The sequence below is a fragment of the Hermetia illucens genome, chromosome 3 (assembly GCF_905115235.1).
Source record: "Hermetia illucens chromosome 3, iHerIll2.2.curated.20191125, whole genome shotgun sequence".
Taxonomy (NCBI): Eukaryota; Metazoa; Arthropoda; class Insecta; order Diptera; family Stratiomyidae; genus Hermetia; species Hermetia illucens.
In genome coordinates, this window is record NC_051851.1 from 4,056,718 (window position 1) to 4,075,500 (window position 18,783).

An 18,783-nucleotide genomic window follows, 5' to 3' on the forward strand; every position below is an offset into this window, starting at 1 on the left:
AAAGCTTCAAATTTAAAGAAAAAACCGACAGAACTTATTTGTAGGCTCTATAGTAAAAGATAAAGTTCGTTGAGCTGCCCAAAGGGGAGAAGGAATCAGGATTATTTACCTTGGTCTAACCGAAGTCAATTTTTTTGAACTTTTACGGGTTAGTAAATTTGGTAAAATTGTATCCTCAAAATTAGCTTCCATATGAAAACACAGGGTTGAGATAAGTATTTCCAAAGTGGGTAGTCTCCAAAATAGCAATGACTGTAAAAATGTGGCTCGGAATCCAGTAATAGAACGATCAGTAATTTTAACTAAATATTTAACGCGCATTATAACATTTATTGTTATTAGTTAGTATTCCAAACTACTATCTTCACGTAACTCAGTATTTCCAAACTGGTCCCGAAACTATTCGGAAAGGAATTCATGCGATAAAATTAGGAAACCATCCTTAAAATTCAAAACCGAAGGAAACGCACTATTTTTCCAACCAATTTATGTTTCCTTAATATCCTTTTAATTAAAAAAATTCACGTAAGTTCCGGAACTAAAATCGAATCCGTGCAGCACAGCGTAGCGTTTCTTGATCACTAAACGTTGGTGCAGTTTTTCCACACTTAGCAGCACCACCCTTCCTTCAATAGTGAAATGAAACTCAGTAAAATTTTTGAAATAAGTCCTGCCTGGGGAAAATTCAAAAAAAAAAACATGATTATATCTAAGTAGTTATGAGTGTGTAGATTGAGGTGTCAATGTATGAATCTATTTTTTCAGATTGAGGAGTAAAAGGTGAGTTTGTGAAATTTGCCACTTCATTTATCGGTCAATAACATTCTTTTTCTGATAAGGCCACATAAATTTTCCACGTGCTAGTTTGCATTGGCACTGCTTGAAGGTAGACTGCTTCAACCCCTCAATGTATATGCAAAAGATGGAATTGTAATGGAAGAAGATATTGAAGTTTAGCGATCAATAATTTTTGAAGATGAAAAATATTTTATGGCAATTTCTGTGGCTCCTTATTAAATTCATTGTTTTTAACAGAATAATTTACTAATTTTATTGGTGTCAGACGTCTGGTATTGAAATTATCTGATAAGGTTGCTTTCTCTAATGCTTCGAAGATAATAATCAACTTATGATGGTATGGGGAAGATATCAAGCATGAAAATTAATTGAAAACCATTTTCATAACCACTGAATATCAGACAAAATGACATGAAAATCTTATTTCGGAAATTCCTTACTCACACAAATACACACAACGCTCGAGCAATTACGAACTCAATAGCTCACCTTTTTATACGTAACCTTCATAGTCAAATGCATAGTCAAATGCCCTAGACCTCTAAGCTACTTCGCTACTATTTCCTATAAACAATAAGTGTATAACATACTTACGTAATTTTATCACCCACTTGAACGAATCATCTTTTCCAATCAACAGATACAATGTTACATCCCTTGTCCTGCAAACTGCGCATGCCCCCACCCCGTATCACCTGTACAAATGATAATTTATCTTCCACCACAAGTTTGATGCAGCATGGTCTCTCTTGTGGACAAAGCTAAAGAAATTTACAGTTGAAATGAGTAAAAGATATTGATAAATCTACCTTTACCACCAATTGGTAGAAAAATTGACGGCCACCAAACTTGGTAGCGTTTTATATATACATTAGACTCACAATTCACCGGCAGTTCAGTCTTAGTAGTGTCTTGGCGCGATCACCTCAAGAGTTGATCGTATGCGCTGGTAGTAAATCAGGTGTTAAGATATTAAGAGTATCTTTTTTCTGCGAAAGTGATTTAATAGTTAAAATCGATTTCGGGATATTAGAGGAATCTTAGAAAGGTATTTATAAAAATTGTTAAAACTAAAAGATATTTTGTTAAATAGTGACAAAGTGACTGTGTTTGAAGTTTTTTTTGGATAAAGTGTTTCTTGGAAGTTTTGAGTATCTTTAAACATTAAATCGGAAGAAAGGTTACCTGAAAGGAAATAGAAGGATCCCATAAGGCTTTGGTTAAGGAATTTTCAAAAAAATTGCAAGAAGATTGCTCTTTTCCACAAAAAGATACTGAAATATGGGCTTAACTTGTAACCAAAATCTTGTCAGATACTGAACACCAATGACTTTTCACAATTAATTAATTATCCATTTCGATGGTCGTAAATCAGATTTCTAATCATTCGAATCTGTGTTTCCAACACTTAAACCTATAACACCTCACTTATCTGCACTAACATGTAAGTCAACCAAACCTGTATCTTATGCTGCATAATGTATCTTTCGTTCATATCTAAGAGTATGGTAAAGTGCGACACTTTTTGAATTTCAATGTGCAACGAACCAACTAAAGTGATATTCAAAAATCAAATAGATATCCACGTATCTATCCAATTCCGGTAGATAATTATGATTCAGAAAAGATGTCCAATGTTCTTACATTTGGTTGTGACGAATTTCCGATATGGTTCTGATGGATCAGATGGATTGATTTACATTGATTTATATCCTCTGAGAAACAGATAACGTGTGCAGCTACACTTGCTGAATATTTGTCCATGTATGTGGTGGGAATCAGATAAAGTGAATTTATGATTCGAGGCTGATATTTTGATGTCAAGGTTTACCAGGACTTAGTTGGTTAGTTTATGCGCATATTACAGAATATGAACATGATTATTGGGGGGGGGATAGTTGTGGGATATGTCTAGAGGAAATAGATCAGTATTCTTGAATGATGTGTATCTTTTACATTAGAAAATGTATCTAAAGGAATTTTCATCAAGTTTATAACTAAACGCAAGAAAATTTTCAGATAATTTCAATGTTTTATTAAAATTTATGAATGAACTTTGACTAGTTATTTTCACTCCTCCTCAATTCTCTAACGACTTGGATGTGGTCTAAACAGTCAAGTATTATGCATGTGCGAATATCTATTGTTCTCAGTGATTAATATCTTTAGAATATAATATTTACTGGGTAATTCCGGTTATTTTATTATTTTACAATCTTGAATTTTATATTCTTGTTATTCACATAAAATTTCACATGTAACCACATTCAAGCTCGTTTTAAATTCATTGAAGGGAATTAGGGTTGTAACTAAATGGCTTATCTCTGTAAAAAGCTACTTAGGATGAAATAAATTGCAATAAAAAAAATATTCCTCAGATCCTCAAAGATGCCCAGTCAACACGAAAACCCACTTGATTTTATGCAAACCTAACTATCTTCCTTTGAAAATGAAATTTCTCTCATTCATAATATTCACAAATAAAAGCCTCATAACACTTATCTACGTTTCGGAACGTAAATCTTTCAGATGACGAAGAATTGGAGTCAAGGGAAACTACGATGAGAATCTATGGAGATTTTACTATGTTATTTACAGAAAGTTAATACTATAATATTTGCATAACGCTTATGAACAACGGGAATTGCAACAATATGTGCAATGTTCAGTTGAATTTTGTATCTATGCATCCAAGTTACTTGTTTATGTTTAGATATCCGTGGGAGTGAGGTATTTACGGACAATTATTGCACGGAATTATGATTTTAATAATGTATGAAGACCATCTTTACAGAATATACATAGATTTCGCGGTTTTCCTTTTGCTATGGGAGATAAGATAAAAACATAGATTTTGTGGTTTTCGCCAAGGGCCTTTCAGATATATAAATAAATAGTTATCTTTCACCTTTTGGTGGGGTATAGCGCATCAACTACACCCACGTGCTATCGTTCGTGGTTGCCTGCAATACGCTTCAGCTCCCCCCACGACTTCCCGAGATGCTCGCACTCGTCCTCTACCGTTCTGTGCCAAGTGCCCTTTGAAAGTCCATTATCGCAACCATTGACGGGCTTCACAAGTCGGTATTTACTGGTAAGCATCTTCTACTTCTTCTTCTTGAAACTTTGTCCCATTCCGAAGCGGGCTCGGCACACCTTGATCGGTTCCGTCACTTTCCTCTGTCAAAGACCATCCAGCGGATCAAACCTTTGTTGTTTTGGCAACCCTCTGGATCCTTCGCACCGACTTCGATGGTCAGACGAATCTTGGCAAAAGAATTCTCGTTGCTGGTCGTTAGCAGATACGATCTAAGCGTTATCTCGCACTCAACCTAACTCTCCAGGCCTTTCAGCGAGATAATTTGTCTGAAGTTTTTAAGGTTTGAAAAGTCATTCTTTCCAGAATTTCGTATGAAGACCACTCAACGTTCAGCCAAGGAAGTACTCCAGAGGAAGGTTTATAGGAAAAATTATCATTTTAGGTGCTCAAAGCTCTTTCTTAACATCACTAAATAGATGCCATCCATGTAGCCCTGATGAGATAGGGGTTGAAAGGAGGGATTCCCTTCTGGTTCGAAGTTTCCTCGGGGACCGGGAATAGAAATTTCATTGAAAAAAAGGAAGAGTAGATGTTATCCATGCAGGCCTCATTAGAGGGAGTTGAAAAGCGGCGATTCCCCCCAAGCCTCGAGAATAAGTGAATATTTGGAATTGACAAATGATGACACTGGTTTCTTCCTCCAAAAATCCAATTTGAGATGATATGCTTAGTCTAGTTCAATTGGTAAACCCTCTACGGGTAGTGTTAAAGACTATTTAGCTCCTCATTCTTTTACCTTCTGTGGCCAAGTTTTTATTTTTATAATTCTAATGAGGGGAAATCACTCATTCCCCTAACGTGTAGAGAGGTTTTGACACACTCCGCACAGAGCTTGCAGGCAGTGTCCGTAGATATTCCTAGCTTTCCTAGATGGTAATTTTGGGCAGCAGTGACCAGTGAGGATTCATACTATGATTCGGAAGTTCTTCTTAGTGAGAATTAATTAGTCCTTCTGTGAGCCAAGGTTCGTATCCCACAATAAGCATCCTGGACTTCTCCATTCCTGGTAGCTCGCCCAGTATACATCCCTCAGCCGTTCCTCTACGCCTATACTTACAATTGCACCCTAGCTCCGAATACTAGTGTTCCTCACGATACTATTATTCCGAACTAGAATTTTATCTGCGTTTCAATAACAAAGTGTGGTGCAGGAATTATAGGGGAGATCTTTTCCTAGGTCATAACTTCTTAAGAAAAAGTAAGTTAGAAGCGATTACAGATGAATTAGCCAAACTGATGACATTTTCGCTCGTAGGCGTACTCCTGACAAGAGGGTTGGTTCCGAAAAATGCTAAGCGACACCGCGGTTAACGTTTTCAGTCAGTTGAGGCCTATAAACTTTAATAAGGATAATGGATTATAACCCACAGTTTTGTTTGATAATAGAGAGGGGTCCGCACTTACTTCTGGTCCCTGGTCAAACATTCTTTGGAGGATTCTTCTCCCGAACGTGGCCGAGAGTACGCAATTTTTCTTGCTTAGAACCCAAGCCTCTGAGGAATACATGACAACTGCCAAGCTCACTGTCTCGGACAGTAAGAGTTTGGACCCTATGGCGAGACTTATTGTTGGTTCTTTGTTTTTTCGCGTTGACTTTGTCACCATTTACTTCGTCTTGCGCTCATTAATGTGCAGCCCAAGATCTCGCACCGCATACTCGATCTGGATGAAAGTAGACTGTACATCTCTGGTTGTTCTTTCCATTATGTCAATATGGTCAGCGTAGGCCAGTGTTTGGTGGATTTGAAGAGGGTGGTGCCTCTTGCAGTACGATATGCATAATCAAAATTTGGGGTCCGGAAGGCAAACTTAGTAAGGTCTTCCAGCTCGTGGTAAAGACAAGGCCGGGTTCGTTTGCTGAATTGTCTGAAGCACGCATTGGTGAAAGCATCTGCCCTGTATTATGGGAGTCGATGTCACTTCCTTTGGCACCCAAACTTCGAAGACCTCCAGGTAAGCATTGTCTTACTGGCTCGTATACGTATAATGACAGTTCTGGTTTGATGATGGTTCAGAAAATTTTCAGATTGCCAATTTGGTTTCGGTTAATTGATCTGACTTTCCTAATCATAAAATTGGTTACTAAGTGGAAAAGAAACGAATTATGTCTTCCCTAACGACTTGGTACGATACTGATAATGGACTCCAAGAGCATTAACTCCACAGGTATCTCTCTATTGTGAGACGTCATGTACTTAATGAGCAACAAGGTAGCAAGCAGACGTGATAACGGACCGAATGCGAAGCAATTTTACAGACATGACGACATGATGACATCTTTTATAGACTTGACGATAGGTTCGGACCCGATAACTTTACAGACGTAACCACAGGTTCGGACCTGACTATATGTACCAGTATGACGACTCGAATGACGACGCCCCGCCTCTTGGAAGTCAGGCATGACCGCTTAATACTATGTCAGCGGATCGTGCTTGACTCTTCGCTTACGTCAGTATTGGGGGCGAATAATGGACAATCGTCGTTTTTACTACTCTGTCGGTCTTACAAGTCGGCCCAGTTATGATATATGCGCAGATTGTGCTCAAGCGTAGATAGAAATTCGTGGGACAAAAAGCGTAAACACAGAATATCAAACGTAGACGATGTGCTGTATGTTTGCAAATAGGTTTGATGAAAGGGGAGGAGTAGAGACACATAAAAAAGTAACTAACGCCAAAGGGATAATAGAGAGGCCCGCAAAATGTTTACCTGAGGCCCTGCATCTATGTCAGGTTCTTTGTGATCCCTAGAGGATAGTATAAAACCTCTTGTTATTTTCACCGGCAACCAAACGGCGAAACCAACCACAAGGAGCCGACCCCGCTTATTGAAGGGACAAAGGATAAAGAAAAAGAAGACGAACCACTATTCTTGGAGTACTTCAGTTCCTCTTGCAACATTTTCGGGTTGGAATGGTTCCAAAATTCTACCTCTTCCAAGGTTGTCTGCACTGACTCCACTCTGACATTTCTGAAAGTATAATTCGGTTTTCTAGCAGAGTTCTGCTTGGTAGATTCATCCTGTTTAGGGGTCGAAAAGAACCTTAAAGTCTCTCTTTCGCTTTGCAGTTACAGTATCTTCTAGGGGACCCTCTTTTTAAAGTCCTTATAAATATCTTTCTTTCATGCCGAAAGTTTCTGAAGTTTCATCAGTCTTCCTTCCTATTGCTTTTGCACGCATGAGTAAAAAGTCGTCTGACTGGTTTCTTGAGTTTTTGTATTTCTTTAGTCTTGACAGTTCTCGGTTGCACCAGGAACCTTCTTCGAGTGATGAGGCTAACCTCTTAAAAATATTCAGAGCTTCCAATCGAGTTACCACCGGCAGCGGAGTCCTTAACCGCCTAGGAAGCTGCATTTCACTACCCAGAAGTGTATTGTATTTCGCCCACTCCCTGTTTTTTTGGTGTTTTTATTGAGTATTTCCTCAAGTTTAAGACTCTCAGTATAGTCTTTGTTGGCTTTCATAGCTCGTTTTTTTGTCTGCTGCCTTTGTCCCGTTTGGAGGATTATCGGTTGCGTCCATTCTACTCTGTCAAAGCTTTGTTCTGGATGCAGTCGCGAGGCTTCTAAAGCATCATCAAGCATATCAAGCCCGTTCTGTTTAGGCCGCCCTTTTGTTCGTTTCCCATCGATTTCGATGTTCAGACCAATCTTAGCAATCCATTTTCATACTTACAAATCAATATTTACTTTGACACCTCAACGTAGTCTCCGTTTGATGCAACACAAAGTATGCCTACTTCTCCCGCTCTTTGAAATACTATTTATTGGCACTTTTTACCAAGGCCTTCAACTCCTTCTCCGAATTTAGTTTTATAGCTTCAGATGAGTCAAAACTGATGTCATGAGCAGGAGATCAAGTTTCAGTAACGTAAACAAGTCATACATGGAAACAGACCTGTGGAACGATAGTTGACCGATCTATTAAGGAAAAGGCTTTGAGGAGGGTAATCAGGGGCAGGAGGGGTGAAGAGAGAGATGAGCGGAGAGGGTAGGGGGAGGAGAATTGGAAGAGAAGCATGAGAAGAGAAGAAAAGGAAGAGTGAAGACAAGAGAGGGAAAAGGAGAGAGACAGAGAAGTGAGAACGAGTTTGAAAGCGGAGAGGGGGGAGGAGAGAGAAGAAATGATGACGCATAAATACTCCATTTTTCGACACCAATTAATGTCGTATAAAATTGATGGATTATTCTTTCACAAATCTAGAACGAGGAGATTTTCGAGTTCGTCTAGAATCATTGCATACTATTCATTGATGAAGAAGGAGCCAGGCCTGACAAAAGAGAGGCGAAGAGGAGAGATTCCCCTTCGGGCCCAGAAAAGAAATTTCTGTGGAAAAAAAGGATAATAGGGGGGGGGGGTGCATAATTTTGACTTGTATGATGACCCCGGGCGCCATTTTCGGCATTATTTTTATCTCGGCACGTATTTTCTCTTTACGGCCCTGTGAAGGACTTATCTTTTCAAAAACCCTTATTAATGGAGTTCCTCAAGCAACATAAGTATCTTCTTTCTACTACTAATGGAAGGGGTTGTTTTTCGGGGTTGGATTTCCGCATACACTACACTACACTATAAAAAATTAAATGTGTTTAGTTCGCGGCGCATCTAAGCTTTTGTTACGCATATCTTAGGCCCTTTGTTTGTTGTCAATATCTTGTACTTCATCATGGTTTCTTGATCAGATAATTAGAAAGAAACAGAAAAATACAGCAAATTTGGTACCAGGAAATGGTTTGCACTTTGAGCTGTAGAATCAGATCGAATTTTAGTGCCCATCATGCATTGCCGAATTTGTAAATTGCCTAGCGTTGCCCAATTGAGGATAGGGAGTCATTCACCTTATGAAGTGTGAGCTTGTATTTTGTCTCAACAAATTAAGTCTCTGCATGAATTTTGATTGTATCTTTCTTCCACTCCTATTCAAAACGCTCCTGTTCATTTAACGACCGTACTAGTATGAGAATGACGGATGCAAGGAGGATTCAAAACCAAAAATTAACCCTGTCCTTCGTAAGTATTCAAACCGATTTAGACTTTGAACCGTCACCAAACTATCTATGTTCGTTAACCCAAAAAGTTCTTGCAAAACTTCCCTCCTAGCAACTTCTTATTCTTATCTTAACCAAAAATTATTCAATCTAAAAGTCTACAACCGCTAAGTGTGACGTATTGCATTCAATTTATAAAACATGAATTGAATAATAATGAAGAGTTCAATTGATGAGGCATTTGGGTGACGACAGTGAAACATCTTTTTGTTGATGCAAAATAGCGAGGAGCATGTATCAAGCGGTATGCTCTCTGTTGATTTCATATTAGGCAAATAGCTATTATGGATACAAACACGTCTGAAATATCAATCATTCATTGATTCATAATTTAATGAGAGGTTGTAATCAGTAGCTTACAGTGCAATTCATATTGTCATTCATTAGTTGAGGTTCTATATGGATATGCAATCTTTGTTAGCTGGGAACGATACTCATCAATTTTGAAGTGTAGTAAAAATTGTTTCATAGTTATTGTCTCACTTAATAGTTGTTAATTGAGTGCTTTGATGAGAATATAAACTGACAAATTACTAAAATATTAAAATTAAATTTAAATGACAGAAAAAATCAAGTTTTTTCCATAAAAAATGATAAGTTTGCTTCCCAGGTTTTAACAGGCGAATGAGTTTTCTGGGGACATGTGTCTCCAAATTGATATTCCCTTAGAACCTTAAATGAAACTAATTAATCTTCAAAAAAGTTGACTGACGGTTTCGTCCAGGGCAGAGGCAACTCATCAGATGCTGCCTCACCTCCGCCCTGGGAGCAGCCTGACCGAAATCAGCGACAAATGATAATCGTTCTATCTGTGAAAAACTTGGGTGTTTAGCCCAAGAAAAAGGAGTGCAAGGACCAGAAGAGAAGAAACAAGTTGCTTCCTAAGTGGGTGCACACTCAGGACTCCCAGCATCCTCAACAAAATAATTAATATTCATTATTTATGAAATTTCTAATAGTCGAGACCGTCAGAGTAGACTTTGAAGATCCACATGTCCCTCCGATAACTCTTTGTCACTGTTAAGTTTAGCTTCGTAACTCTGAAATCTATCACCAGAAAACTGTATTCAGGAGGAGCAAATTTAGCAGGAAAGGGACACGGAATGTCACTGTATATCTTTAACCTATGTTAATGTATTGCTGTGTCTGCATGTCAATGTCTCCCCATCTCATGTGACAAGCCATAAACATGTCCGCAACCACTGGCCAAGCTGCCAAGCACCACACCTTATGCGCAGAATTTTTCTCCCGCAATTACCGGCGCGGTCGAAAATGCGCAATGATTTTTCTCTACATAAAATTTCGAACAATGTGCTGGTAATTGAATCTTCTGTATACAGTCGTCTGTTGAGCTGTTACTAATAAAGTTTATATAGAAAAGTTAGGACTCAAATTTTCGTCCAGAACAGAGGCAAAACATCAGAAACTCTGTCCTATTTTATTAAGGGGGCGGTAAATCAGCATTCACTAGATAAGATGACGTGCCGAGCCAATAAATTCGAAATTTTCCGCCATTTCTTCCGACTCCAAAAACAATTTGTACGTCCGCCCTCCATTAATGAAATCTATTGAGCTTTTAATATCATCATTTTCCGTTTTGAAGGAGAGTTAGTGTTTTAAATTGAGGATGAATAACACTCCTTCTTCTTTTCTTTGTATCTTAACACATTAATCAATATCTACGGCTAAGTCTGATAATAACCAACTTTCACTCAAAGTCACTGCCATCAGCACAACACCACGTCGTCTTTCTGTATACGACCCCCTGAGCAGCCGCAACTATTTGATTGGTACAGGCGCGATCGTATACTCTCCGAGCCAGTACAGCATGATGTTCAGCACTACATCAACACCACCGGCTTTCCTCTTACAAAAGTTCGCAGTTGCGCGGAAAGAATTTGAAGAGCTCTTGAAGCAGGGTATATGGAGACCCTCAGACAACTGTTGGTCTTCGCCATTCAATATAGTCCTCAACCCGAATGACGGATGAAGACCTTGTGGCGACTTCAGATGCCTAAACGCACAGACTATTCCAGACCGATATCCCGGACTACGTATTTTTTCTACCTTGCACCTAGCCAAGGCTTACCACGAAATCCATGTAGTCGCTAAATACATTCCGAAAACGGCTATATGCACACTTTTCGGCCTCTCAGAATGATTTTTGCACTGTGCAATGCGCGCAAACGTTTCAGAGATTCCTCCACTCTGTTCTACGAGACCTTCGTTTACATGAATAATGTTTCGGTCGCCTCCTCTTCACAGTCTAGGCATATAGCGCACCTCGAGTCCATTTTCAACGTCTCCTTCAGGTCGGACTTGTCCTCAATGTTGGAAAGTGCAAAATGATCCAACCGCAGGTGAAATTTCTCGACCAAAATATTACCTCTGATAGGATTAAACTGGACCCGGACAAAATGCAAGCAATTGTGAGTTTCCCGCTTCCCTAAACTGTTAAGGATCTGAGAAGGTTTTTGAGCATGCTTCTACCGTCGTTTCCGACCCAGTGCTGCCTACCATCAATCGATCTTTAACAATTGCCTATCCGGGCCGAAAACCCAAGACACCCGACTGATTGAGTTGTCCACAGTCGCTATCCATGCATTTGAGTCAAGCAAGTAACAGATGGTGGATGCCACGCTTCTCGCATTCCCTCAATAAGACGCACCCCTAGCCGTTTTCACCGATGCCTCAGACATTGCTATAGGTGCTGCTCTTCACCAAAAGGTGAATGAAAGCTGGCGGGCGCCTCTTCTCAAAACAGTTGAAACCTGTCAAACGGATCAACAGTACCTACGATCGTCAGTTATTTGCACGCATCTTGCAATAAAACACTATCGAAGGCAGACAGGCTGTTCAAGGACCACAAGCCTTAAAAAAGAAACCCAGCAAAGAGTCTCCTCGTCAACCATCAAATCCTAGAGCGCCATAAGCCAGTTCATGTCTGACTTCGAACAACGCTTTGTCATGAATTGACGAAGTCAGGATCCCCACCAGAATCGATTTCCCGCCAATCGCGGAAGATCACGAGGACAACAGAGTTCTTCAGGATTTAAGGAGTTCCTCCAAATATACTTTCAGGGAGTTCTCCACTTTTAGCTCGACGTCTACGTACTGTGAGACTTCAAAAAGGGAACTAAGGCTATACATTCCGGCCGCTTTTCGCATGTGAATATTTAACGTCGTTCACGATCCGGCGCATCCAGGCATCCGGCAAATGAACCGATTAGTCACAGCCAAATATTTCTGGCCGTACATGAGCAACGACTTTAATTCGTGGGCCAGACAGGGCCATTGGCCCATAGCGAGACTTGTACCGTGTCAGGTATTGCCTCACAATCCACGATTGGTTCACGCGGTGGCCTGGGGTGATTCCTCTAAAAGACATTAGGGGCTCCTCTATTGAGAGTGAATTCCGCACTTTGGTGGTGCCGGCGATCATCATCACTAATGAAGGAAATGATGCCGGAAATACGGCAAACAGTAGAGATTGTCCGCAATACAAAGCATCCATGAAATGGAGGATCTCAAGAACAAATTACAAATGTTGAGAATCCATCAACTCAATATGGAAAGGTCGAGAACTGTGTCAAACGAGGAGGCAAATCTGATACGAGGGAACAAAATTGACATCATACTAGCCCAAGAGCCGTATGAATATGGGGGGAAAGTTTGCTGGTTAGGCAGTACTACAGCGGTTGTTGCAATCGAAAACAATGAAAGCAAGCCCAGAGTTACGCGATACTGTACAAAAAAGATCGCAGCACGGCTCTCAAATTGAGTCACATAAGTGACTCCACTGAAAAGCTGAAGAAAGCATTGGCGAAAAGCTGGCTATTATCGGCATTGGTGCCAATGCTAGCTCACCTATATGGGACCCGATTTGTGCCAGGAGAACGCAGAACGACCCAAAAATAGCTAGAGGGAGGAAAATGGAAGAAGTTATTGCCAACAGAGGCTTGGTTGTTTTCAATACAACAAATGAGCCACCAACCTTCAGGAGGAGCATACCGGAAAATGAGTGCTACATTGACATCACGCTGACTACACCAGGTCTTTGCTGCCAAGCTGGTGAAAAATCGGAGGGTGGTAAATAGCCTGACATTTAGCGACCATAGATCGATTGAAATCACTCTTCGCTGAAATGCAACCAATGAATTCGCACAACCCAACAGGAAGCCTCGATTCCCTACCAAAAAGGCGAAGTAGAAAAATTTCAAGGCAAACTGAGGAGTGCAGAGGATCGCGCTCGCAATGAAAACTTGACAACAAGCGCAGAAGTGCTGGCAGAAATTATGCAAACGCGCATAATCAACACAAGCGAAAAAGCCATCCCTCGGAAACAAAAGAGAAGTGGCAAAATACCAGGCTGGAATGAGAGAATTTCAAGGCTAAAGAAAGGGTTCAATCAGGCTAGAAGAAAACTGCAAAAGGCTAGAAATATAGCCAACTGGGATGAAAGTCTGAGAGATTTCAGGCTCTGGCGAAAAGCCTATAAAGACAAACTGAGGAAATCCAAATTGGAAAGCTGGAGGAAATTCGTTACTAAAGTAGGTAACGTAAATCGGTGGGGGATTACATACAAGTCTGCTCTGGGCAGGCTGCGGAGGGAGGAACTGCTCACATCTGGGGAGGGAGGGAATGACGGAAAACTGGAGGGACATAGCTAAAGCCAGGCTGGCAGGCGAATCAACGTGCTCTTAGGGACTCAATCAGGATCACGATAGAAGATCGCGGTGGAAATAAAGTGAAAGCTGAGAGGCCGTTTGAAATTGCAGAACTGGAAGCTGCAACCAACCAATTTCGGAATGGTAAGGCGCCAGGGGCAGACCAAATCGAGGTGGAAATCATTAAAAGGGGCGGTCGATGCTATTCTACAACAGATCCTGGAAATGTATAACTAGTGTCTGCAGGAGCAAGTTTTCCCTGCGATATGGAAGGTGGGATCGATTCGAGTGATTTATAAGGGGTAAGGAAAGGATAGGGCAGAAGTGAAGCCATACAGGCCAATATGCTTGCTCCCGGTGGCTGACAAATTGATGGAACGGCTCATTATTAACAAGCTGAAATCTTTTCTTGACTTCTTGGGTTCCCTACAGGGAAGGGCACCGAGGATGCAATCTATGGAGTGGAGAATATTGTCTGAACCAGTCAGAAGCCTTACGTGCTTGGAATCGCCTTTGACATTGAAGGAACCTTCGACCATCTTTGGTGGCCAGCTGCACTTAAAGAGCTGGAAAGAACGAAGCTCGCATCTGCACTCTATGCGCTCATCTCCAGCTATCTACGGGACCGAATGATAGCTACGAAAGACAATTTCGAGAGGGAAGAAAAAAGAGTTAGCAAAGGCTGCCCACAGGATTCCATGCTCGGGTCGAGTTTTCGGAATCATGTCTTTGACCAACTACTCATCAAGCTGTTTTGTATATCGGAACAAATTACTCTAGTTGCGCTTACGTAGATGACATTCTCATCGCCATCGAGGGCAGAGGTAGTAGAAAAATTGAAGACCTTGCCCGGAACGCCACAGACAATATTACATCGTTGTGCAGTGATGTCAAGCTTACACTATCAGCGAGGAAAACGCAGCCAATCCTCCTCAAAGGGAAATTGTCCAGGAGGCCACAGCTGAAAGTGCAGGGCAGCACTATTCAAGTGGTAACAGACTTAAAGTACCTAGGCTTATGGATCAGTGGATGTAAGAGACATAAGCCACTAGCAAAGCAAAAAAAAAAAAATATACAGCCAGCTTGCCGGTCTTGCAAATTCCGAGTGGGGACTAGGAAAACCATCCTGTGTAAAGGGTTATCGCTGCCGATCTTAACCAATGGAGCGATAGGATGTGCACGGCATACGAGTGAAGCATACATAGGGCCCATCAGGTCAGGACAACGAATGGCGCTTCTGGCAGTTACTTGAGCATATCGGAGTACTTCGACTGATGCCCTTTGCGCTCTAGGCTCCACAGTTTGCAACTTCTGGCCTAGGAATTTTCGGTAAATTTTCTTCTATTTTACTTTTGTATATTTCCATCGAATTTAAATCCGGATTGAGTATCTTATCTGAAAGATATTTCTGTTACCAACCATGAATTCATGTTGAAATAATTGCGATCAAGTTCAACGTTAGCAATTTTCCTTACACTTTCGTTTGTATACAAAAACGAAAGACTTAAGCCAGTAACTCGATTTTTTTTTTCATACAAATTCGTATAAGGAGTGCAAAGGGTTGCATTTAGATCTTTGTCAGGGGATATTTAGTTGATTAAACTTTGTGTATCTTTTTATAAATATCAAAGTATTTAATTTAATGATGTTTTGTTCATATTATTAAGCCAAGAATTTATCATTGCCAACTGATAAGTTGCCGAAGAATTGAAATAGAAATTCACTGAAAAAATCTTAACATACTTTTTCGATTTAATTGCGTGTGGTGTTAACTTATCCACCTAAGAATGTTGTTTTACCAGCATACTATCAAGTGTTAGCAAGTGTGAATAGATGCAATCTAAGAAGTATTGTATGGTATGCGAATAATTATCTTCTTTATGGGTGAAGGTTCCATAATGCACTTCTGTGTTCATTTTAAATGTTATATGTTCGTGGTCAATAGTTATGATGATAATGGCTTGGTTTTTTTATCTGCCACACATATGCCTTGGTTAAGTTTAGTATGTGGGTAAAATAGTTTCGCTAAGTACAAAGTACAAATTCGTGTTCTGCTCGCAACTATGTGTGCTGAGTGTTGGGACCCACTTAACTCTCTCTTTTTGCAGATTTTTCGCATTGTTTCGGCCAGTTAATGCCATACAAGTGAAATATCTATATGAACGGAACAAATGTAAAGATATATAGAAATATCTTAACTTCAGGTTGGGGCTCGTTTTTGAGAGCGCCTTCCCGGATCGAGAGTATTGTTCGCTACCAGCATGGCAACTTCATAGCATTCAAATTCTTAGCTCTTTTCCTGTTCATAGTTGTACTACGAATTCCAGGTACATCCGGCACTAATTAATAGAGAAATGTTTTAGTGCCAAACCGGCATTCCTCAGACATTGTCCAATTATTACCCTAGGAAAAATTTTACTGAAAAACAAGTCCGCTTCGGGCATTTCCATGGAAGCTTCAATCCATTGTACTCTGTATGTCACCAAACAGGCTTCAACCGTATAAATTAGCAACCGAGACTCATCCAGATTTTTCTATAAATCAAATCCGGGTTTACAGTAACAATGCATTAAAACAAATCAACCTGCATAGCACTTACATCCAATCATGGCGACTTAGCCCGACATACCATTTGGGAAAGTTATCAACTCACCACACCACTGTCCACTAATATTAGCATGCGCTTATTAGTACCAAGATGATGATTACCCAAAAATTACAGATAATAAGGGATTTTGCAATTTTCCAAATTTTTTTCTTCACAAGGAAAGTGGTTGAGCCGGTTTCCACAAAACTCGACACATCATAAAATGTATAGGAGTCGTTAGAATAGTTGAAATTTGGTGACGAGTACCAGGTAATCGACTATTAGACAAATGATTTGTGACAATATATGCGCATATATGTATGTCCTCTAACATGTTCCAGTGAAAGTATTTCCGATGGTAAAATCTCTTTGTTTATTCCCAAGAACTTATCGCACAAACGGTTGCGCGGACAGTGAAAATCAGCGACTCTGGTCATAACCTTGCACGTCAATGATTTAAAGGTGCTCTTGATTTGGCCATGTAAACTTGAGTGAAGGCGAATTTGTTTTGGTGGTTTAGTATGAATTTTGTGTTATTGTTATATCTCTTATAATTTGAAAATATAGGAAATGAGTTATTACCTCATATTTTAAGTAACCATGTCTAATTTCAAATGCATAATTAGCCAACAGCAAAGACAGTAGCAAAAACTATAGGTTACGAACCAAGGCCAATTACAATTGTGGACCAGAAAGATTTCAACTCTCCTGTCCACACTTTTTATCTTTAAATTGAAAACTCGAAAAAAATCTTTCATAAAAGCTACATGGATCTTCTTTTTCCTCCACAGCCATCCAAGATGTCGACATCAATGGTAGATCTAATACGTTCGAAGTACGATGAGCTAAAAGTTGGAATCGGTAAGAACTACCCCGAAAACCTGACACTCATTAACCCATCACTAAAAAACAAAACATTCCAGACCCCGAAGTCGATAGCTGGCTGCTCATGAAATCTCCTGGACCACTTTTGACGATACTTGGCATGTACTTACTCTTTGTATTGAAAATCGGACCACAATTTATGACCAATCGCAAACCATATGATCTTCAGAAAATTATGATTGTCTACAACGCGTACCAAGTGATATTCTCAACCTGGATGTGCTCAAGGGTCAGTAACAAGATGAAAAATCATCACAGATACTAACTGGACACTCTTTCTATCTTCCAGGCTTTCAAAGCAGAAAACTCCTTCTCGACAATTTTCAACAACACATGCAAAAGTGCCACAACTGAAACCGATCGTCAATTCACTTTAGATGTTTGGGTTGGCGCCTGGTGGTACTTCTTCTCCAAGATTGTTGATTTACTGGACACCGTCTTCTTTGTACTACGCAAGAAACAAGGACAAGTCACTTTCCTCCATGTCTATCATCACACTGTAACCGCTCTCTTCTCATGGGGATATTTGAAATACTTGCCAGGTAAGTAAAATGCCCCCCAAATTACACAAGGACCCTAATCAACCTCTGAATATTCCAGGTGAACAAGGCATTGTTATTGGTCTCCTCAACTCCTTCGTGCACATAATCATGTACTTCTACTACATGTTGGCCGCCATGGGACCCAAATACCAAAAGTACTTGTGGTGGAAGAAGTACATGACATGGGTCCAACTCATCCAATTCTGTCTTATGTTGTTCTACTTGGTCACCATCGTCGCCATGGACTGCAAACTCCCAAGATCCCTGACATTCTTCTTTGTCGGAAACTGCGTGATCTTCCTGTATCTTTTCGGCAACTTCTATCGCCAGGCTTATAGCAAGAAGAACAAGGACAAGGTGTTGCAGGCTAGCCGGAATCTACTGGCCGAGGGTGATGCTATGAAACGACTTATTGCCCAAGCTGACTCCAACAACAACCCAAATACCATGGATGCAAACGGGAAAAGTATTAAACAGGAATAAAATCGATTAAGATAGTCTTAGGGGGTTTATCGAATCGTAAACGTATCCAGGGGTATAATTTACTTTTTTCTAGAGCGAGAACAAAGGAGATAACTTGCTTAGTCATAGGGTATAGGAAATGTGTTCTTGTGTAAGTTATGAATGTTTGTTTGTTATTTGTATTGTGTGATAGATAAATCGTGATTGCTTTAGATACTATTTTTGACTGTGTAAATATGAATTTAATTGAATTCTTTCAAAGAAATGTACATGCTTTCTTGTTTGAGTTATTTTCAAGAAGAGAAAGTATCTGTATTTGTTCAACGTCTACAACCAAGATTTTATATCATTTGATTGTGTTTTAGAATCATTTGATTGTTGATTAGAATTAAGATTTAATGATAGTACAGAACTAATACTTTGTTTTTATTTATGTTTAAAAACAAAATATTACTCACTATTCATCTTAAGAAAATGTGTTGTGGCTTCTTTTCAAGTAGATTCTTTTAAAAGGACGTGGCATTTGTATCTTGCTTATGTTCAATTTAATGCAAATTGTCATGTCAATTCGTTTTATATTCCGGAAAATAAAATGAATATTACAATTAATTATTTATTTTTTAGTATTTTGAACATTTATCTATTAAGCTCTCGAGGGTCCTTTTGAAGATTTTTTGCGGAGTTTGAGAGA

General features: G+C 39.8%; 1 protein-coding gene across 1 annotated transcript; it reads left to right on the forward strand.

Annotated features, from left to right (window-relative positions):
• Positions 1-1,680: 1,680 nt before the first annotated feature.
• On the forward strand, positions 1,681-18,304 carry LOC119651273 (elongation of very long chain fatty acids protein 7-like). Its single transcript, XM_038054778.1, has 5 exons — positions 1,681-1,846; positions 16,995-17,064; positions 17,127-17,317; positions 17,378-17,630; positions 17,689-18,304. The coding sequence occupies exons 2-5, from the start codon at positions 17,004-17,006 to the stop codon at positions 18,111-18,113; spliced, it is 930 nt and encodes a 309-aa protein (XP_037910706.1). The 5' UTR covers positions 1,681-1,846; positions 16,995-17,003; the 3' UTR covers positions 18,114-18,304.
• Positions 18,305-18,783: the final 479 nt, after the last annotated feature.